General features: G+C 35.4%; 1 protein-coding gene across 17 annotated transcripts in view; it reads right to left on the minus strand.

Annotated features, from left to right (window-relative positions):
* PARD3 (par-3 family cell polarity regulator) overlaps positions 1 to 24,614 on the minus strand; it is a 635,972-nt gene that overhangs the window by 328,032 nt on the left and 283,326 nt on the right. For all 17 annotated transcript variants that reach the window (XM_063101404.1, XM_063101401.1, XM_063101396.1 and 14 more), the window contains exons 4-5: positions 17,622 to 17,800; positions 92 to 223 (exon numbers count right to left, since the gene is read on the minus strand). In XM_063101404.1, coding sequence (XP_062957474.1) covers positions 92 to 223; positions 17,622 to 17,800 — 311 coding nt within the window. The remainder of the gene's footprint in view (positions 1 to 91; positions 224 to 17,621; positions 17,801 to 24,614) is intronic.

Raw genomic sequence — 24,614 nt, forward strand, 5'->3', positions numbered from 1 at the left:
ATAAATTAGTACAGCCTCTATGGAAAAACAGTATAGCTGGGATAGGATATTATAGAAGGGAGGACACATGTAGAAGGAATCATTGTGTTACCTGTTCTTGCTTCTCCAACCACTTGTCCACCATCGGGTGACTGGCACTCAGAGACGAGCGAGCATTGTCTCTCTGAAATTGGTTAGTCCAGTTGCTCGTATCCCGAGGGAGGCTTCTATAGTTTTCATCTTTCTATTCAAAAAGAAACAAAAAGGTGTCTTGTAAAAAACCAGACCTGGCAAATTATTGATGCACTTGGTTTTTCAAAAGCAGTAGAAAAGTAAATCCACATATTTAAAATATTTTTTCAAGCCAATATAAAAGAGCTGATTGAGCACATTTCACCAGATTAGACCTCAGAAATGTAGTCATGTTCTGAGGAGGAAAAGTGGCCACACATGTATGCACACAATAGGCAAAGCACTATATTCTGCACTCACACCCAAATTGATCTCCCCAGGTCAAGAAGTTGTACAGAAATATTTTTCACTTTTTTTGGTACAAGACTTTTACTATCTCTCAATCATGGCATTTTCTCTTGTCTTCTTTCCAATCTCATGATTATAATGTGAGATATTTTCAATAATTAACCAAAAATGCTGAAAACAAGAAAGACTAATAAATTTGCTCTTTCTCTTGATCCTTGCAGTTTTGCGACTTTAGGTAAGAGACTTAAAATTCTCTGGGCTGTTCTGATATCTACTTCATAAGCTAGTAGTCAGCATTAACTCTGTTAATCTACTCTCTTAATTCTACATTTATGCTTATTCTTCATTCCTTAATCTATATGAGTACCAAGTACACACAAAGAAACAAAAAAAATGCAGCAAAATAGGTTTGCATTGTATAGACCTCAGTTGTAGACTGGGATACTATTTTCTCCTACTTTTAGAGTTCCATCAGAGAATAAAGCTTGACAGTCTTGGACCTATGTCAGTACTTTGACATAGGGGGAAAAAATCTACAAACATTTACCAATATAAATTTTGACATAAAATTTTATAAACTTGAAGAATTAATTTGCAAAAACTAAAATAATGTTTTAAAATTCAGTAGCAGAATTAAACTTTAGCTGCAAGTAAGTTTTTGCTAGAAAAACTCTATATATTTCAGGTCACTGCAGCTCGAGGAAGCTGTAATGAAGCAAAACCACAAGTGCAAGAAAAATTCAGGGAAAATTAAGGATGTTGCTCCATGCCCAGGGATTAGGGACTGACCTTGCTTACAGAAACATGGAAATGGTAAGGAGAAGACATGGACAATGTCTAAAGAAAACAACAAAGGAAATGAAGAAACTAAGGCTCACTGTATCTCAAAATGCTACCAGTCTCTCCTTAAACCTTGAGCTTCAGAAAAAAAGAAAGGAAATATTGTTTCATATGATAGTCCATAAATATACTGAAAAGAAATTCAAGTCATAAAAGGCAGATACGTTTACTTGTGACAGAACCTTAAATGTCTACAAAGAGAAAACAATTGGAAACATGGTGAAGCATATACGATTTTTATGCCAAGTATCTTGATACTACCACTGTTGAGAAACCTGGCTTTTATACTCATTTTCCACCATTTGAGGTGATCATTACACTAAGTCCTTACTTAGAAAATAAATAATGAAACAGGAAGTATTAGAAGTCTATCTTGTCCTTTCAGGAGGAGGTTTTCAGAGAAACCATCAGTGCCATGTGATGAGGGAAAGCTTCTACTTTCAGGAGATATGCCACGGAAGGGAAGTAGAACAAATAATGGAATTAGAAAAATCACCATTTTCAATTCCTAATGAAATAATTAATTCAGGCTAAGATAAGTGATAGATGCTAAAACTGTTATGTGAAAAGTAAATAGAGAACTGGATATTTGCATAGTGACAAAATATCACTTGAAAAGAAAAAAAATACATCTTTAAAGGAAGAGCTCAGACACCACAGAAATCTCAGCTTTCTTGGTGTCTAGAGTCCGGTGCACTATGGGCACTTCCTCTGCTCCTTCTGAACCTCTGTCATTAGTCCCCTTCTTGTAAGTGGCCCTTGCTGGCTCTATCTATGGATTGCTTACTACTAGATCTCCAGAAGAGCTCAAAACATGCTCAATTTCAAAAACTTCCACCCTAACAACTTCTTAACACTAAACTTTTTCCTGAATTCATGATCTAAATTTCCAACAGGATGTCCCAAAGGTACCTCAAAACTCAATACATCCAAAAAGAAACTCGCTTCTTATATCAACACATGCAACCCTTCCCAAAATATTCAGAATCATCTTCATCTCTTCCCTCCCTCTTTAATCTCCACAGTTGCTAGGTCTTATTGATCCAAAGTTTTTTGCCACAATTTTACTCTTTGGCCATAACCCTAGTTCAGGACCAACTCGTCTCTCATTTGAAACTGTAATAATGGCCTTCGAACTGGACACTTGCAGCCTTATCCTCTCTGACAATGTTCTCCACTGCTTCCTGGCAGAGATTTTTTCTAAAGCCTGTGTTGGATCACATCACTCCCGTGGCAAATGCTATAGGCAGAGCAGGGAACTTTCAGACAATGGTGCTTGCTGCACCACACATACGTCTTCACCTTCTCTCCTGCTTTTCTTGAGCCTAGACTTCTAACATTTCTTCTAGAGAAATACTTACGCTTCAAAGACCATTCTAAATGCTGCTTTCTCTGAGAAGCTTTCCCTGATTCTCAATAGAACTAATCATGTCATGCTCTTTGTTACCACTATATCCTAATTTTACTTTAATTATAGTTCCAACTTACAATTTAGCTAATTTTTAAAATTGCTATTTGCACTACTACAGTGAAGCCTGGGCAGAAGATCTCCATTCACCTTTAAACCCAAGCACTTAGCACTGTGGTCTACACCAACGTAAATGGCTTTTTCTTGAATATTTTTTAAGTTTCCTATGTCATATGGTTTCAGAATCCTGAAATTTTAAAAGAACACTTTATAAGTTGTTTAAGGGGTTGCTTTAAAAAGGTATCAAGATAAACTTCAATGAAATGTATTTTTACCAAAATGCAAAGACTGCATTTTTACATTTATACTAAAAGATGTACACCCTTGTTATTAAGTCAATTATGACATGTAATTCCTGCAACAGGGCACCAGAGAGTAATCATCCTACGGGAGACAATGGCTAAAGATCAAAAGCTCTATCGTTTTGCACTGTATATGGAAAATTCTTTAATTTTATATTTATGGAATCAACTTCAAGGAGTTAACAGGTAACAAAAACAAAACTGACATGAACCCCTCATAAAACAATTTTCATGCAGCTAGTTGTGGGGAGGGGGGGTGGAGAACAATTTTCCGGGTCTAGCTCAGTTGGCTAGACTGATGCTTGTAACACGAAGGTCCATGGTTTGATTCCTGTACTGGCCAGCCAATAAATAAATAAATGAATGAACAAATGAATGAATGAATGTTTTCCTAATTCATGGCAAGGCCAATAATTAATTTATGTATTAATTCAAGCATACTGTATGAAAAGTCCAGTAAATTACAGTAATCTTAAATCATTATCAACTAAGTGAAGAATTTTGAAAATATATTATTAATCACTATGCAACATATATATTATTTTGTTGATAGCACTACGCAGGTTCACCCATGTTCTTCCTCACAATCCTGCCTGAAGTTTGAATCAAGTGCATACAAAGAGTGTAGACCTGTAAAGCTGTGATTCTGCATTTATGACATTAAGTGCATCAAAAGACATAACATACAGTGTATATTCACATCACAATATACAAGGGTACTTCAAAAAGTTCATGGAAAGATTTGTATTATCTTTTAGGTCTATTTTTCTATGAACTTTTTGAAGTACACTCATATGTTTAAATATTCAATTTCCCATTGAAATGTATATAGTGTACTCTATTTCAACTTAAAAATATTTGAGTTAGTGCAAATAATTTTAAAAATATGATTGGCTTAACTATATCTACGCAAGACTACATACACTCATTTATGAATGAATCTACAACTACATAAAAGTCAAAATTTTTACATCAGACATACATTTCATAACCTAAAGGGAAAACCAAGCCATCAAATTTTATTCCGATTAATATTTTTGCAACAAGTTAGAGCTATATTTATAATAAATTGGCGAGTGTGATTTTAATCTGCTCCACTCTTTGATCAAATTAATGCCTTCATTCTGTACCTTGTTAAATGTCAAATCTATCAGTACTACCAATATGTAAAACTCCTAATGATTATTAAATTTGCTAATGGCAAGAAATAATTTATTACAGTACTACTTTATCTTATAGATTATATAAGAAAAATACCAAGAGGAATTACTTTTTTTTTTTTTTAATTATAACTTTAATTCTCCACTTATGAGGCTGCCCCAAACAGCCACTCAGCTTTGTACTGGGAGGGAAACTTACCCTCTTGCCAGAAAAAAAACAGATGTTCCTGCTGTGATCAGGGATTTTTCTTATCATCTAAATGTACTGCCACATCGTCAGGTGTCAGAAGGCCACCCAGGCTGGGAAATGCGTACTAATTTGCTGCTCCCTTGTAGCAGTACCCTGGTTATGGAGCAAATCTCTTCCAGAGTAGGAAAAGTAACTGTCCTATCTCCCCTTCACCCCTCCCCAAGCCAATTACAATTCAATAAAAAGAAATCACATGAACCCACCCAGTGCCTTGAGACAGAAGCTTATTTCTGGCATCCTAAGCTGTAACTCCAAGGCTTTATCTCCCAGAAACAGCTATTTAGCTGATGGTCAGATTTCTTGGCAGGCCTACATCCTTACATTGCAGAAATCAGGATTATTTCATGAACATTACAGAAGTAATGCACATTTCTATGTTAGCATAGGAAACCCAACTACATTCCACTTTGCTTCAGAGCAAAAATTTCAAACACTTTTTTAAAAATCATGAGGAATCACCATATTTTGAAATACAAAACACCCAACGCATAAAAATTTCACTTTTGCACCCTCTATGCATCATATGGTTTCAAATATTCCCATGTGATGTTAAGATTTTAAATTTGCAAAATTTTCAACTATGCATTGTGGTAAAAGAGAATTTAATTTTCCACTTTATTATTCCTCCAAGAAATCATATACAAAAAAAGAGGAGACTATTTTCAGGATATATAACCTGAAATCATGAGACTCAAGTGAAATCAGTAATTATGACTTAGGATAATGATTTTTTTTTTTTATTATATGAAACTTTCTAAAATCATCAGTAATCATATTGCTGATTAAATGTAGCAGACTCCTTTGGGGCCTGACTGTGTTTGGGGCCAGAGTTTATCTTTTGTGCCTCCTAATGGCTACACCAGCGCACGACCTTGGAAGCAATGCCAAGGTACAGTTTATGAGAAGGTAACAGCCATAAAATGGTCTGCAAATAGGATTGTTGTCAATATACTTTTTTGACTTCAAATCAACCTCTAAAAAATAAATGAGAATGAGAGAGAGGAGGAGAGACAGAGATACAGGAACAAATTTATTCAAACATAAAAATTTTAAAAAGTAGGTACAATAACCAACTTGTAAATAAAGGCAGAAAGTTTGGCAGTCCCTGTCAATATAAACCAATTACATGCCTATTAAGACATTTTTAAAAATATGAAAACACAGGATTTTAGTCCAAGCACAGTATTCATCATCATTTACCTTAGGTGCATGGCTATTTTTAAGTATAATGAAAAAGCAATATTTGAAACCCACGAAGGGACCAATGTCCTACATGTAATACCTAATGTGGCTGATCAAAGTCAAGCAATTCGTTCCTATATTATCAGTAACTCCTAATCCAAATGAGCACAAATACTGGTATATGTGTACATCTTACTTTACTTTTCGATATTAGGTTTTCCCCCACATTCTTAAGAACTATTAATGAGAAGCATTAAGGAGACACCCATACATTTTTGTCAAATGAACCAAGTTGAGGTCATTAGTGACAGATACATAGTCTGCTAAACTGTGGCAGAACTTGCAAAAAGAAACACTAGTTACACCAACATTGTAATTTTTTAAACATGATTTGGTCAAAATCCAGAGATTTTGAATGCCAAAGCACTTATAGCACCTCTTTTTAGCTCACATTTCATGAGTAATAAGTATTTTATTTTATTTATTTATTTTTAAAAGATGACTGTTAAGGGGATCTTAACCCTTGAGTTGGTGTTGTCAGCACCATGCTCACCCAGTGAGTTAACCGGCCATCCCTATATAGGATCCGAACCCGTGGCCTTGGTGTCATCAGCACCACACTCTCCCGAGTGAGCCACGGGCTGGCCCATAAGTATTTTATTTTTAAATGTCTATTTTAGAAACCTTTTTAAACTGAGTTTAAGTTTTGAACAGGAATTAGTAACAGAAGTTGAAAATAATTTATCCAAGCAAATTAATTATGTACAAAATAAAATCTCCCGGTATGTACATCCAATTATATTAGCTTTTTTCCCTTTGAAATGTTAAAGATATCATCCATAGTTCTTAAAATTCATTCTGGCCTGAAAATTCTGATTGATCATTCTCCACATGTGACAGTGCGTTTTCCATATATGCTCAATTACTTCTAGATCGTGAAACTACATTTAGTTCAGTGGGAAACTGAATGCTGAAAATGAAGAAAAAAAAAAATCATGTTGGAACTCTAATACAGAAGTACACATGTGAGAATTACAATTAAGTTTGCAAATACGTTTCCTGTCACAGAGCAAACCCTTCAGGTTGATACACTAACAAAACCAGAAGCATAACATTTTAGTTTTAACTTGCAACCTACAGCTGGCCAGCACCTTGTTAACAGTCTTCATTGCAGACAAAATAAATGAATAAATAATAAGCCCAGGACAGGGATCAGCATCAGGTTGTGAACATAAAGGGATCCAATATGAAAAAGGATTGGTCAAAATCTCTCCCGGAGATGCAGGTCTGACAAACCGAAGAAGGGCACAGAGCTCTCTGAAGCCACCCCCTCTCCCTCCCCCGTCACCCCTCTTCCTGCACTCCTGTCTGTCTGTGGAGCAGACCAGGGAATCTAAGAAGAGAAAGATCAGCAAAACTCAGACTCATTCAGGCCACTTGTTTGAAACATCTCTCTCAGTTGTTCCTAATCCACTTCAACAATTCACTTCGACAACTGTACCTGTTGGACTTCCACCTCAACAGTTCAGAATGCTCTGAGAAATCTTAGACCCACAATTTCGTAGCTACAAGGAACAAACTAGAGAACATCCAGCTTAACTTCTTACTGCTGAAAGAAGAAACAGGGTCCAGAGAAGTTATAACAAGTGCTCTGCAGAGATTACGATGGCCAACCGGTTCCTGTGGTTATTCCTACCCACTCAATTTCTCGGAAATGTGATTTCCAACCTTGCATTCTACCATCTAATCGGAACCACAGTTTACATGAGTAATGGCAGTAACTTCTGATATCCAGGCAACCCTACACGGTGATCTCCTCGCATGGGAAAGTATCTCCTGAATTCTTGTACATAAAGTAGGGCAAAACAATTCTACAATCTTCAATCACAACTTATATTTACATCAGAGATAGTTGGTTCATTGATAAACACTAGTCTTAAGAATAATAAAATGTTTGCTTTAAAATTGTTTTAAATTGCAATGATCTCTTTCCAGGTATAACTGGGATTATCTTCTTTATCCTATGAAAACATACAGAAGGAATGAGGAGGAGGTAGATGAGGACGGAAGTTTTAATTTTCTCCCAAACTACAAAAATATTTTCTCCTCTTGGACTCTGAAGAGCTACAGAACAGAGCCAAAGGGGAAGCAGCAGAAATAGCAGCTCCCGTTTGATTTCTTGCACAGCACTTTATAAAAACCAACGTAGCCACTTAATTCTCCTAGAACCTTGGGCATTCTACAATCAGCAAATGTCAGGAACAGAGAACATGGGACCACCATGTTTGACCTATACTCCTTAAGCCAAGAGTTAGTGTATGAGAAAACACAAAATATAAAAATTTCAGGTCAGGCTAAATTTTGAAAAGCCTGGCTCATTTTCTCAAACTACTTTGAAAAACTACTTTTTTTTTATTTTGAAGGCAAGAAATATCTATCCACATTACATTTTCTTTCAAAAATACACAACTCTAAATGTTTATACATCAATACTACAGCTAAAAGTAACAATAGCATTTTGCATCAAGAGCACTTCACAAAATACCAAGAGAAGAAAGGAAGAGATACAGAGGATGAAGGAGAGAAAGTAAAATACTTAGTTGTTGCCTAGTTCCAAAATATCTATGGTCTTATGAATTACCTCAGTGCAATTCATAAATCTTTTATATTTATCTACCTAAACATTTTCACCTGAAATTAAAAAGGAATGTATATGTATAAATATACATAAAGTTAAAGAAATTACTAAAGTTTGAAAATCAAGACACTTGCATCATTTATAACTAGTCTACCAATGTAAAATATTAGCAATTTCTTCTTTCATTTTTCAGCCCACAATCAAAACTTCAATGGAGTGGATGGATTACCATAAAAATCAGATAATTTCTGTGAAAGCCCCTAGGTACAGTCTACCTTAAATTTCTGCTTTAGCTTTAGTTCTTCCCTTAACTGTACAACTGCCTCCTCAGTAATCCATTTCCACAGAGACATTTTTGAAAATGTAGAAAATGCTTATTTCCACTATCATAATCTTATCATATATATTGCTTCTGATATAGTAATAATGACTTTTCTGGAGAATTATACCTCCACGCAGGAAGCATTTAGTGTTCAGAAATTGATGGCACAAACTTCTAAAGAATTAAGTCCCTCTTTCCAACTCCACCAGCAGAAAAAGCACGTTCTCTGAGCAGGATATTAATATTCAAGAACTATTTTTGTCTCCAAAATATTACTGAGAATTATAATTTTAGAAAATGTGATTCAGGGAATTTTTGAGTAATTCCTGTTGAGTGCCTCCACCAAAAAACTTAACAATCTGACTAAAGTGGAAACTAAACAGCTGTTGCATCAGGATGTCCCAACAAAAACTAAAGACAAAAGTGGTAGTACCCAGCCATGAGAACACAGCGCATTTAAAACCACTCAGCCTTTCCCAAATTCAGGCTTGCCATGGAGAAGAGTGCCAACCACAAATCAGTTATTAATAAAATCAGTTGAAGAACTCTTCATATAACTCATTTCCAAAGAGAAAAAACACACATCTCAGGGAATGATCAGGCCTGTCAGAAGCCTCACAGAGAATTACCTGTGCATTAACTACCATTGCTGATTCTCAGCACGAACTGTAGATGAGACAATCTACCTTGTAAAACTAAGTTTAAAAAAAAACTTTTTTGGAAAAATATTTAGATTTACAGAAAAGTTGCAAAGATAGTACAGAGAGCTCTTGTGCACTTCTCGCCCAACTCCCTCTAATGTTAGCATCTTACCTAACCATAGCACATACATTCCTATTTCTCACAACTAACCAACTCACATTGGTATCATACTAACTACACTATTGACTTTATTTCCCTTTCACCAGTTTTTTCACCAATGTCCTTGTTCTGTGCTGGGACCTGATCGTGGATCCCAAATTGCATTTAGACATCATGTCTCCTAGTCTTCTCTGATCTGGGACAGTTTTTCAGTCTTTCCTTGTTTTCCATGATACTCTTGAAGAATACTAGTGAGTTATTTTGTAGAATGTCCCTCAGTTTTGGCTTGCCAGCTGATTCCTCACGATTAAACAGGAGTTATGAATTTGGGGGGGGGCGGGGGGAATACTGAGGTGAAGTGCCAGTCTCATCCCATTATATCATGGGTACACGATTTCATCATTACCTATCACTGTTGTATTAACCTTGATCATACGGTTAAGGTGAGTCTACCATGTTTCTCCACTATAAGGTGAGCATTTTTCACTTTACATCCTAAGTACAGCCAAACCTTAAGAGGAAGGGATTTAAGCTTCACCTTCTGGAGGGAGAAGTAGTGCACATATTATCTGGAATTCTTCTGTAAGGAAATTTGTCCCTTCACATACACTTGCTTTTTATTCAGTGATCTACTAATATCAATATGGACTCGTGGACATTCACATTAGTCCTTGGATTATAATCCAATTGTATCATTATTTACTTTGTTGTTATTAAACTGTTCTGAGCAATGTGCATAGGACATCAAGAAGAGGGGCTAGTATACCATTTCTCAATCACAAGAACAACAATAGCAATATGAATCACAAGGATTAGAGAAAACAGACAAACAAAACTAGGAAGGAAAAGAAATAAATAACAGTTATTAGTAGTGATGTTAATAAAGCTAGAATATTTTTACTTGAGACTGAAATGTACATACATAGACGTGGTGAGGTTTATAGAAATTATGCCAGTTGTAATAATAACAACTAAATGAATATTACTCTTATATTCATATTTTAAAGTTGCTCACCAGAAAGTTTTAGAGGAGATAAATATAAGGATACCTCAGAACCATGGAAGAATCATATAGTCTTTCAATTCTATTTTTCCATAAAGTTTTTGAGGTGCCCTCATATGATAAGGTGATTACAAAATATCTTACAGTTTAAAATATTCAAAGAAATGGACATTTGGCCATATGCATAATCTATAAGTGTGTTGCAAAGTGGCACACTTGTTAACAGCACAGAATTTAAAAGTGGACAATCTGGGTTCATATTACAACTTTATGATTTAAAAGCTGGTTTAACTACTAGGTAAGTTATTTAAACTCTCTAAGGCTCTACCTATTCATCAATGGGAATGGTGACAGTATTTATACTTCAGAGGATGATTAAATGAGATATAACATATAGCACACCAAGCATAGCATAGTACCTAGTAAAAGCAAGTACTCAAAACAATGCGGCTACCATTACATAAAAATATTGAAACTTGATTACTTCTTGGCCTTTTGGCTAAGATCAAGAGTAAAAATATTGAAAACCTGGAAAACAGGTATGCCTTAAAGATAAGATAGATGGAAGCCATTTCTATCCCTTGACTAGAACACATTCTAACATTGAGTGGAAGACATTTTTCCAAAGGCAGCCCAGAACATATGGCACTAGGAATCCACACAAATTAAACCAAGGATGCTCAAAGCTGGAGCAGCTAGCAAACAAATCCATCTGATACTTTTCTTGTTAATGCAGGGCTTGAAGTGACTAGATCTAACTTCATGACTCAAAATGTATAGTTTATAAGCCAAATTATCATAAAGTAAAAATAGAAATCAACTTTAAAAGGTAAAACAAGGCCAAATTATTTTTATGAGTATAAAGACTTTGTGAATTTTTTGCTCAATATAATTTAATCAATGCTATAGCTTGGTCTTCTCCCCAACATCAAGAAAAATACATGTAACATATTCATTTCCCACTGTACTATATGTAACTTTGAGGGTGCTCAAGGATTCTGGCCTTATTTGGATTTATATTCCTGGAGTGGTTTGTGAACTCTAAAAATATCACATCCCTGCTCAAAAATGTTCTCAATATCACCTTAGGATTCTAAAACTCCAAACACAAATTACAATATTTGAAGCATATGAAGGCAGATTATATTCCTAAACGTGGCACAGAAATAGATGAGACTAGGTTACTAACAACTCAGACTAGGTGAGTTTGGCACTTGAAGTCAGGCTACTGTAGAAATGATTGTAACAAACATGACGGGAAGTCCAAAAATGAACTGCATTCAAATTAAGATCTTTTAATATGCAAAATAGAAGGGTGAAATTTATAGTTTTAGAGACCTTTAACAGAAAATAGAAAAGCTGCAGCAGAACAGTCTAAGATCTAGTTCTCAGCTGGATCTCTCTTGAAGCTAGTGCCGCAGAAAATTAACCACAGCTGTAGGTTGGTCAGAGAGGAAACGTGGTTTTAAAGAACTCTCTCAGCTCGTCCTTGGAGATTTTGGATGGTTACTATAATGCCAGCAGCTATGCTTGGCTCACAAATAACCAAAAAATAGACAACATTTTCTTATAGTTAACTGGTTAACTATACTAGTTTAAAAATAAAATATTATTTTCAAATTTACCAATATGACAACTGGCTTTATACATGAGAAAGAATAAATATGGAAAAACGGAGAGTAGGAACCAAAGGGTTTTGAAAGGAGTGAGGAAGCAGAGAAACAGGTAAATGTAGAATATCACTTTATAATAAATAAGCAAACAAGCAAGAAGTTATTTTAGACTAGGTTGGAGTAGGATTCAATGTTAATTGTTAATACACCATCTGCGTATCAACTGCAAATATTTTCTCACTCTCAATAAAATGGACAGTAGGCATTTTCTGGAGGTGTCATGTGTCTAAATTAGCAATGGGGACCTCACACATGTTACTGGGAATTTGGCATCTTGACACTATATATTCAAATGTACTTTGAACTAAGGTGGGGGGTAGGGTGGGAAAGGGAGGGCCCACAAAGGAACAGTAGACAGAAACCGTGTTTTAATCATAGCTTCTACCTAAAAAAAATTCCAATTCTAGATTTCATTGATAGGAAGTACCTGATATTTCAGTGAGTTGTAATATTTTCAAAAAGTAAAAATGAATTAATTTTAATTGATTTTCGAAAGTATAAAGAAAAGTGAAATACCACAAAACCAAATACAGGAAATGTTCCAGATTCTATTCCACTGTGATAGAAAAAATTAGCCTAAAAGAAGATATCTCAAAATAACCACAGATAGTCCTATGTGCCCTGTCTTAACAGGCAAGCACACTTTCTCTTTTCATCTAGACCTGATGGTCTCAAAAAAAAAAAGAGCCCTGGAATTAACAGAGGAGGTTTAAAGAAACACACACAAATTTCCTGGCAGAGAAAATCTGTTGGTGCAAGTGAATGTCTGTGTTTCATCTCTTAAAAGTCCACAGGTAATCATGAAGACACTCAGATAGAACCATTCAGCTATATAGTAAGACAGTAATTTTGGGAACTCAGGAATAGTACGAGACGCGTCTTTGTTTTCTTCACTTCCCCCTCCCCCTCCCCCTCCCCCTCTAGAACAAGTATACTTTAATATTCATGAATTTATATGTAAAACAATTGGCTTTAAAAATGTTCATCTTCTTGATCAAATAAGTCTACCTGAGGATTCTAGTCTAAGAAAATAATCAGAGATGTCAACACAAATTGATATAAAAAGATATTCTCTGAAGGGTACTTCTAAAGACTGCTTATAAGAGCAAACAAAATTGGCAAAAATATAAATGTCAAGAGAAAAACCACCAAATAAAGTTAATGAACACCAACTATTAAAAAAAAATCAGTACATGATAGAATATTATGTAAGCTATCAATATTTATGAGACATAGGAAAATTCTCTTGATACAACAGAAATTCTTTTAATTGCAGGCAATTAAACTATACTTGTTGGATAATTCCCCACTGGTAATAAGGAGATCCAAGATCTGCATAGAGCAGTGCTCCACAGAAGTCCTGAAGTTAATATACCAAAATGTCAATACTAGTCACCTTCAAGATTTCAAATTACTTACCTGCTTCTTTATACCTTTCATTACTTTATAAATGCAAAGAGCACGTAGTAGTAGTATCAGAAAAAAACTGTTTGGGGAACCTTAAAATGCACTACGAAAAATGATTATAAAAGAAATTTTCTAAACTTAAAAGAACGATCTCATATTTCTAATAGAAAAGAAAGAGATGACAATGGCATAATTAAGAAAGCATCTCTTTCAGGAGGCTGCATATAGCAGGGGTACTAGAAAGATACCAAACATGTCAAGCAACTAAATCAAACAAATAATAAACCCAAGGGGTAAGAAACATTCCAAGGTCTCTCTTTAAGGACGAAAAAAAAAAAAAAAAAAAAAACTAATGATGCCAACGCAATATGTTCCCTTATTACTTTCTTATCCTTTCCCTAATCAGGTAAGAATTTCTCTTGGAAATTTGTCGACACACGGTTTTTACACTAAATCTATGTATGCTAATGTGGGGGGTGGGTTATAATTTAGAAGAGCAACACCTCTCATTATTTAGGGGGAAGGAACGATGGCTGTAACAACTGCACAGTGAAACAGGACACAGTCTTTACCCTTGGAACTTCATGGTAGGCTGATTCTGCTAAGTGCCTCATTACGTCTTTCTTGATGGGATGAATCAAACACTCTCCACAGACTAGTTGGCCTCTATTCACAGCGACACTGACTTAATAAGGATGACCAAAGAGGTGGTAAAATGATTTAAGTATTCAGACTGACTGAAATACTCTTTCCTAGGATGAAAAATTAACCAGACAGAAAATCTCAAATGAAAATACAGCTTCTAGCGAGATACCTTCCACACAAAGTGTGAGCAAAATGTTCTCTAAAAACAGTTGGAAACGGCATTCAGCCTTGAAATGCTGGAAACAGGGATGAGTAAATACCCCAAAGAACTTGGAAAAAAGCCAAGACTCCCCTCCCCTCTGTGTCTCACAGCCAAATAAAAGTATGAAGAATTTTTTAAACTCCTGAAGCCCACAGAACCCTTGGCCTCTCCAAGCTTTTTGCTGGCATAGCACCAAGTCCGTCTACACTGCCCTCAAAGTTTAGTAGTGGGATGAGAGATTGTCACTATTTCAATTAGGAAGATTTCACCTCTCATCTGTGGTGTTAAAACACAGGAGGGAATTTGACATGGTAGTGTCCTAAAATATCGGAATGGAACTTTCCTGCTCAGAAACAAGAGATTTTAAATGATTGGTAAGATGATTCTAAAACACATTTGTTTTGTTTATTTAACTTTGAAGAATATAAGCCATTTAAATAACAATGTAAATGAGTTATTCAAGAATGTCAACTTATTTTAACCATTAGAGATCAATGAATCACAAGGCTATGAAGGCATAACATTTATTTCTGTGTTTTTATACAGAAAACCTAAAGCATCACACAAGAAATCACCCAGCATAGATAAGCTCTCAGAGACTCAATGGAAATTAATAAATGCATTGCTTTGTGCCTGATCAGCAAGTATGTTTTCCTCCAACATCCTAACTGAAAATTGAAAGGATAAGTCTTTTTATAACTAAAAGTAGGATAGCATTTAATCAAACATATATGTATGAGGGATCCTCAAAAAGTTTATGGAAAGATTTATATTATCTTTTATTTCCATTTTTCCACAAACTTTTGAGGTACCCTTGTGTATACATAAAACTCTCAGACTAAAATACAAATAGCATAAAGTTCAGACAGCAAGATGAGTAAACTAGCATTTGAAAAGTAAAGCCAAAGAAAATTCAAGAGACTAATTCATTACACATTACCCTTTATGTGTGCTGTATGTGAATATGATTTTATATAGAGGTATATATGTATGTAGATCAAGGCCTTTCCTACAGGAAAGTGTGGGCATTTGGCTACATTAAATAGGGAAAAAGCTGTTTGAATATATAACAATTTTTTTAATACAAATAATATTATATTCAAGGATGTCTCACAACACTGATATTTATAATGTTTATTCTGCATTCATTAAAAATATTTTCTAAAAAAATTTCACACCAGGGGAAATCCCTATGAGAAAATGTAGAAATAATGAGGATATAAATATGTAGACTCCAACTCTGTGTGTTTTTGTGTCTGTGTATTCACTGCCCATTTTAACACAAGTTGTTGCTGGGTTTTGAAATTACAGGCAATTTCATTTTCTTGTAATCTATGAGTTTCCCAAGTTTTTTACAATGATAGCTACGTGGTATTTAAAACAAAGTCAGTGAGGTGGATATGGTTAACTGGCAATGAGCATCTCAACCCCAGACTCTCCTGCCGACAAGAGTCTGCTTACAAATTGAATTCTGCCTATTCACATTCAACAGTGTGAGATTTTAATGGTGGTTGTGAAACAAGTACTTTTCTTGTTATCGGCAGCATTTCTGGGTTTAGGCTCCAGCTTCACAGATGACACGAGGCAAGGTGAACACAAGTGAGACACAGTGCTAGTGTCTGCAGGGCAGACTTGGGTAGGAACAGCTCAGGTCCCCGGACTCCTCACAGTGGCAGAAGGAGCAGATCCCTGGGCAGGCCAGATGTGTTTTAACTGCATACTTGTAAAAGTTCTCCAGACCCAGCCAAGGGCTTGCTCTGCAAGCCTGTCCCATGATTTTGTGGGAGAAAAAAAAAATCTAAGTACTAAGTCCTTTTATGTTTAAAATATGTGTTATGTTTTAGGTTCTGTCTGCTGCAACTAAAACTTACACACCCAAGATGCTGAATTGATTACCTCAATGATTTCTGACTTTGTATCCTTCAAGTAGTAGAAAATCTAGTTGAAACGAATTTTTTTAAACTGCCAACTTGACTTATTCATTCACTTGTGAATATCCATGTAAATTAGGTCTATTCTGAAGAAAAATTAAATGTCATGAGGCCTATTCATAAACTGAATTCTGCTTCTTTGGATAGTCTACTGCATGATAAAGTCCTCTAAAATTTCAAGCTAATCTTAATAATACACAATGTGGTTCCCCATCAAATCTATAATAACAAAATATTTTAGGGGAGTGGAATTAGGCTTACTCACCTAACAGTTTAATTACTACTTCAAAAAATCAGAAACTAAAATACACTTTTTTTAAATACTAGATTCTTCTCAATTTAAATTTATGTATACTTGTTACTTGAACTAGTACAAAGAAGATTTTGTTGCAATGCAAAACAAAGTTAAATATTTAAAACAGGCATTTTTTACATAGATGCAAAGAATAAATCAAGCAAATATCAGGCTAATCCATTTTGATATTAATATGTGATTAGTATTATCTCAACATTTCTCAAAACATGCTGTGCTAAATTATTGGCTGCATTTTTAAAAGTTTGTTAATTCACTCCACAGATGTTTACTGAGCATCCATTCTACAAAATGACAAACAGATTAAAGCTCATTGGGTAAAAAGTTAGCAGTATAACAGGAGGGGAAGTTAAGGGTTCTGTATGAATATATGACAAAGAGCTTAACAACCAATTTTTAAAAAATAGACTACATAGTCTCAACTAAAGTTTATTTATTTAGACTAAAATTAGGTCAAAGACTGAAATAAATTAGGTCAAGGGAGAAATTTTTATTGGCTACACCGCTGACTCATGATCAATTGAGTAGTCAGAATAAATTATCATAAAGTCCACTTTCATCCTTAAAAGTCCATAACACTATAAGTTATTTAATGTACCTCGTAAGCCAATATGAATATTTGCTTATATGTGTACAAAATATCCCTGTAAAAACATACAAAAAGCAAATATAGGGGCTGCCTGTGAAGAGAATTGCGGGTGGCTGTGAAACAAAGTAGGAAAAGCACTTTATATAGTAAACATTTCCCATTGAAAGTTTTCATTTTTAATCTTATAAATATATTATCTCCTCCAAAAATGGATACATAAATGTACACCATGCATAGTACTGAATTTTATCAGAACATTCAAACATGATATAAAATAGGAGGTTATCTGAAGTCTGATGTGAAACTGATAATACACACACAGAGGGCTGAAGTGAAAAGGCCGAGAACTAAATGGTCTACCCAACAGCGGACACTCAACACTGATACCAAGAGACAGGGGATGAAGGGACTGCAAAGAACAAGCAGAGGTGGTTACCTTCCTGTCACAGGTTTTAGGACTACCAGCAGTGTTCTGCTTGAGGAAGCCAGCCGTTGTTGACCAGCGTGTGGGGTTTTTTCTCGAAGGCTCTTCAGAGGAAAAATTATTATCACTGACAGATGTTGAGAGGCCAATCAAAGCTGGGTCACTGCTTCGTCGAACATGAAGAGGCATATCTATAAATACAAAAAAGTACTATGTTTAAAAATAAGATACTTAACACCAAGGTCAAGAGTTCAGATTCCCATCCTGGCCAGCTGCCCAATGAATGAATGAATGAAGAATAAATAAGTAAAATATAATAATGTCTGAAAAACAGATCTTAGGATAAATATACTTAAATCCCAAAGATTATAGAATAATACTTTTAAAAATGGGACAGTGAGTCATCATTCTAAATACAAGTTCCGCTAGTTTTATTAAAACATTTGGTGGTAAGAGATGTGGGTAGGTGTCCAGTTCTGGAGTGAGACTGCCCGGGCTTGTATTTGGGTTTCACCACTTATTTGTGTGGCTCTGGGCAAGCTGTCTAATGGTCCTCTATCTCTAATCCCTTCCTACTCTGATGACAATAAAATACTATCTTCTCATAAGGGTACTATGACGTCTAAATAAGAAAAAGTACTTAATACAGTGCCTAGCACATAGTGTGCACTCACAGAATAATAATAACAACCATTACTATTATTATTATCCCAGTATTTCTAAATAAATTAGCATATATATTATAAAATATAAATAACAAATCTGAGCAGCTAAACAAATTTCATCCAATTTTTAATCATATCTACTGCATTAAAAATATAGACTCTGGACGATATTTGGCTAGTCTATTAAGGAATTTTGTTAAATAAAATGTTTCTTTTGTTCAATAAAGTATTATCAGAAAGTGTAGAGCACAAAAATATTCCTTATGTATAAGATGAAGAAAACCTTGAAAATAACATTTTAATACAGTTTTTGTCATAAACTCCCATACACAGTTACATGAAACAGTATTTTAGCAACTCTATTCACATAGAAGATTTTTGTTTGCAACTGTTACAGCAAAATCAATAACAAACTCAGGTGAACATTTACACAGTAGTACTGAGAACATCTTGGTAGCTATGATGATTGTTATGGCAGAGAAGAAAAAGAACTACAGAAAGCAGAGAGAAGAATAAAAGCACCTGAGTCTGCAACAGTTAGAATCAGAACCAAGAGTCCTACTCACCGAGTAAAATCAATCAAAAACATGATAAACATAAAACACAAAATTTAGGTTAAATTTTGAGTAATCTGTTTTCAAAAACTAAGATGCAAGTCAAATATTAATTTTAATTTTTAAAAAACGCCCCTAATAAAAGTTTTAACCATGAAGCAAGCAGTAAACTCATCACTTACTCTATAAGCAACATTTTTGAAACACTGATGCATTGGTCAATGGAGTGGTGCTAAAGGAAAGACAGGCTATTTATATCCACTGAAGGTGACTTTAAACCATTGTCAATCCAATAGTCTCCAAGATGTTAAAGCAAATTAGAAATGATCAGAGAAAACAGAAATATATGAATCACAGTAATATTGCATTTAAAATTTATTTGCATCATGAGTATTTGATATCAATAACAAAGGCAGAACAACATTACCAGGAAAAAAGTACAAACAAGATTTAATTTGATATTGTTGGCAGTTATCTTAATTTTCTGGGAGAAAAACATACATAAAAATTATAGAGAATAATTTCTGGTTTTTAAGATTGTGTAAGTATCTATGACAGCCCTTGTTACCTATAATTTGCACACACACACACATACACACAAAGTAAAAATAAGCATGAATAAGAACTATATAGTTACTCTCAGAACTTCACAAAAATATACATCTAAGAATCTGTATGTGTTAATATTACAATGCTCTTACTATAAGGAAAGTAACCAAGAGGAAACAAAATTATTCCCAAAATCATCAAGCAGAAAAGTAACAAAATGGGGTGGAGGTGACAAAGACTTATGGACAATTATAATACTGTTACTTAGATGTATGTTCTGTTGCTTTCCAATTATAGGGTCGTTAATTGTTCAGTTGTTAAGCAACTCTGTCTAAAAGAAGCACGATTAGCTCACAAGAGAAGGCCTTTAAAAAATAGTACACGTGCAAGAACCAAAAGCAGTATCTACTATCTATAATAAAATAACCGCACAAAAGTATAATCCAACCCCAAAATAAATTCAGGGACTATATAATTTCATTGAATTTGCTTGACCACAATAAAACAGTTTACTTGTGTTTTAAAATGCCCTCAGGAGAATACATTGCATGCATGATTTTGATTAGGACCATCATCTTCTGACTAGACATAAACATGGTTAATCTGCTGGTCTGCAACAGACAAAAACAACTCGCATTTACCTCTATATATCTGAAACTCTAAATGTGGATATGGAGAAAGAGAGGGGACTAGATAGAGACCAGGTAGGTGACAGCGGGGACTGTGTAGGTTGTCTCTTCCAGGTGGAGGGCGGGGCATGGCACAGGGCAGCACTTCCATCAACTACAAGGTGAAGAGTGCCCAAGAGATGTTCAATTATGCAGCCCTTCACGTGAGTTCTTCACACATTAAACTTTTTTTCATTTTAGCGATATTAATAAAAGAAATCAATATAAATATAGTCTAGATCTTTCACTTCCACCACTTGGTAACTGAGTACTCTCACGCAATTTCAGGCCCCATGTCTATATTTGTATCAACTGCAAACTCAGGAAGGTGTCCTAGATTTGATTACCAGGCTGCTGAGAAAAGAAAAAAATCCAATTAAAGAAGTAAACAGTGTTCTCACCAAAGGAATGCCAAACAACATCATCCTGATGTGGAACTCAAGGTTTTCCGACGGTGTGAAGGGCTGTAGGACTGAGTCATCACCATGCACACAAGCAGCACAACCAGATCCAAATGAAAAGCCCAGCGCCTGCCACCACAGTGACCAGCTAGTTCCTGCTGCCTAAGATCAGCATTCAGCAGGACAACCTGGACTCTCACGACGACAGCGTCCATATGGATTTATACTGGATCATAATTTCTTCTTAGTTTCATAAGTGCATAAAAATTATAAGAAAAAACATGTGACTCACTTTTCAGATGAATAAACTGAGATTTAGGGAGACGACATGGGGAGCACAAGATCACTGAACAATTTCCCAGCCAAGACTTCGGGTTCCTGAGCCAGTGCTCAATCACTACACAAATCACAAAATCAGCTCTATTTTTCCGCATAGTATTGGAAAACAAATTCCATTTCTAGCTACCTGCAGATATAAATGTTTGTCTCACTTTTGTAAAAGGGAAGAATTCCGTTGTTTTCAAAGTAGAATTATATGCACTAAGAAATCATACACCGATTTTAACTCTTACCATCATTTCATTCTGGGGAGTGGAAGAATCATTACATTTAACTATATGTAACAGGCATCCAAATGTCAGAAATATTGTAACAGGAGAAGAAAAAACTAAAACTTATGGGTTAAATAAAGGAAGTACAATATACAATATAGTAGTAGAAGATAGTAAAGCATGCCCAAAAGAAACAGGCCTAGATCAGTGGTTCTACAATGGATCACAGGACCCTTTCACACTCTAAAAATGGAGGGCCTCAAAGAGCTTTTGTTTATGTAGGTTATAGCTAGGGACAGAACTGTTTTAGAAGTGAAAATGAGAACATTTAAAATATGTATTAATTCATTTTATAGTGATAATAATAAGCCCACTACATGTTAATATAAACAACATAATTTTATGATAATGCTATTTCACAAAACAAAAGATATTTAGTGGGAAGAACAGCACTGTCTTATATTTTGCGTAATAGACGACATCTGGATTCTTATATCATCTTTTGTATTCAATCTGCAAAAATATGACAAAGTATGTAAAGAAAAAAAGTTCACAAATAGGTAGCTGGAAGAGGAAATAATATTTTAATAGCCTTTCCAGGTCACTGTGGATTCTTCTTTGATACCACACCAAAACTTGACAAATGGTAGTTTCTCAAAGGTTAGCTGCAATAGTGATGTGAACTTTTCTTTCTTTGTTACATTAAAATCTACTTGTCTGCCTGAAACCTTCAATGGATTTTCTACCCATGAAAAATTCTGTAACATTAGACATTTGTAAAATGTTAGTTACTGAGTTATGCCAATCTTCCAAATGTTGATACACTTCTTCATATCAGAAAATCACATAAGTTAATCTCCACCAATGTCATCAGAAGAGTCTTTACATACTGGGAGCACTGTCATGCTCACAATGGGATGTAAGTTTTCCAAAACTCAATTTTCACTAGAAAGTTTGAATTTTATCTTTGTCAACAAATACTGTCAGTTGTTTGCCTTGTAGCAACAGGCTCAAGCCATTCATTTTCTAAAAACTCTCTCCCAGACACCCAAGTATGAATAACCACAGTTTTTCTGTCCTTTCAAATAAAGATGGGGTTTCATGAAAAACAGCTACCTCAGTGTGCAACTCAAACCACAGCATAGAAGTCTTGAGAAAGACAACCACACTGTTGAAGTACTTTATGCCTATTTCCTATTTTGTTACTCAAAATGTTAAAAAAAAAAATTTTTTATACTCAAGGCTCAGGTTTTAAGTAACCATTTTTGCTGCTTCATCAGGGACAGTAGATAAAAATGGCTTAAAAAAAACAAACTGGGAGTATGTGAGATGAAGAATACATTTGGTGCCACTGTCTTGACTTGGGCCAACTGGCCTTCATTTTATCCCTCAGGGCTTGGGCACCATAAGTGCACAGTGAACAATACAAAATATGGTTTTTTTTGTTTGATTGTTTGTTTTTGTCTTTTTGTGACGGGCCGCACCACGAGCGCACCGGCCATCCTTATACAGAATCCAAACCCGCGGCGGGAGCACTGCTGTGCTCCCAGCGCCGCACTATCCCAAGTGCGTCACGGGGTCGGCCCACAAAATATGTTTTAATAATACTCTGAAGACAGTTTTGCCCTCAGAGCCTCCCTGAAATAATCTCAGTGACTCTTAAGGACTCACAGACCACACGCTAAGCACTGCTGGCCTAGACTTGTGATCTTGGCGTGCAGGTTCACCTCTCCATGCTTCAGACTCTAATTTATAAAAGCAGAGACTGTACTAACAGGTTTAGAATATCTCTTCGATGCTCAAAATGTGTGATTCCATATGTGTTCATACACCCCTCACCAGTGATCAACCGCCAAACCTCATCCTAACAGAACTTATAACAATTTATGAAAAATACATTAGCAAAAATATAAAAGCCCTTCACAGTAGTATAAGCAGCCATTATCAGGTACATCTAAGCAGGGTAAAGAATCACAAGCAACACAGAAGGATGGATAATACACAGGAGCTGTGGGGATGGAAGAGAAGTAGCCACAAATAGCATGAGGTCTTTTGATGAGTTTAACCTGATTTTAAGGAAAGAGGTGACTATAAACTTCTGACCTTACGAACAAAATGAATCGTGAAACCCAGCTGCCTGATTCACTTGAGAGGTTTGTCACCTCTCACTGTCCTGACAAAATATAACACTGCATAAAGAACGCAATTTTGCCTTGGCCTCAGAAGAATAAAATACAGTCTTCTCGCCTAGGATTTGTTGTGTGTTTCTGGGACCCATGGCCTATTTTAGCAGTACTAATAATCTGATGTAATTAGTGTTCATTATTGTGATTAGAAATAATAGAAGCTTCTCATTTAAGGTAATTTGGTCATTATTATTGCAATTCCTCATCTCCAGTTTTAAGAAAATTGATGCATTAAAAATTTTGATAATACATAACTTCCTAACCCCACAATCTTCTGATTTATTTAATATACAGACTTTCAAAGTACATCCTCTGAAATATTAAAAAGAGAATTCAAAGACAAGAATCTTCAATAATTAAGCTGCTGGATAAAGCACAGAGGGACTGGGGCAATGTCACTGGGTCCCAGACGATGGTGGGGACTGTTTGATGTGTATGTTGCTTTGAAGAGTGGATAAAAACAGCAATAAACCCGCATCACAAGATCTGAAATTCTCTGTGGCACTAATGCACTGTAAATACTGATGTGTCTCTCTAGGTAAGGTACCTTTTAAATAAGTGGAAAAAATGGTAAATCTAATAATGAATAAGATAAAGCACAGATATATACATTTTTAACTGTTAAATATCCCACCCCCTATTCCTCATCAACTTGCCCAATGCTTCTCTTCTTTCAGCCTTCAAGTGGTTTTAAAATTATTTAATCACTCAAGGCAATGAATAAACCTTTTCCAAGAAGACAGGCATAAGCCGTCAAGGTATTTAATCAAATCTAAAAATCATATGCAGTTACACGTGTTCTATTAGAACTTATGATGCAAACAGCATAATTACTTTTCACGCAAAAAGAAGACCATCTCCCCGATCTTCAGAGCAATTATACATTTCCTAAAGACACATCTCACCATGGAAAGAACTGAGTTATTAACACATGCCACAGGGATAAAAGCCCTGTCATCGGGATTGCAAAGCCAACCTTCCAATACATGTTGCCCCTTTTCACAAAGGCACTTATCAGTATTCCACTTACTGAGGTAAGATCCTGAGAAGAAATTTGTGGAAGGCAGGGCAGGAAATAAGCTTTGAAAAACAATGAATAACTCAGAGAGAAGGATATAAAAATGAGTTTTATCACCCTGTTATTAACCATCTTTTAAGTACAAGCAATAAATATAGAATACTATGGTTGGAAGGTGCCTTACAGATCAACTGAAATAAGACATTTTACAGATGAGTGCATGGGGCCCAGGTAAATGTTCAAGGGCAGGGTCAAAGGTCACACTGTTCCAGGATGACCCAGCCACACCTGGAGCATTTGTTAATGGACTTCCTGTCCTGTGCAATTTGGATTTGATCACACCATTGTCCAGAAAGAGCGAAGACATATCAAATCTACAAGACGCCTACACGCCACTTGAGAGAACAGGTGAT

Source organism: Cynocephalus volans, chromosome 6 (assembly GCF_027409185.1).
Source record: "Cynocephalus volans isolate mCynVol1 chromosome 6, mCynVol1.pri, whole genome shotgun sequence".
Lineage (NCBI taxonomy): Eukaryota > Metazoa > Chordata > Mammalia > Dermoptera > Cynocephalidae > Cynocephalus > Cynocephalus volans.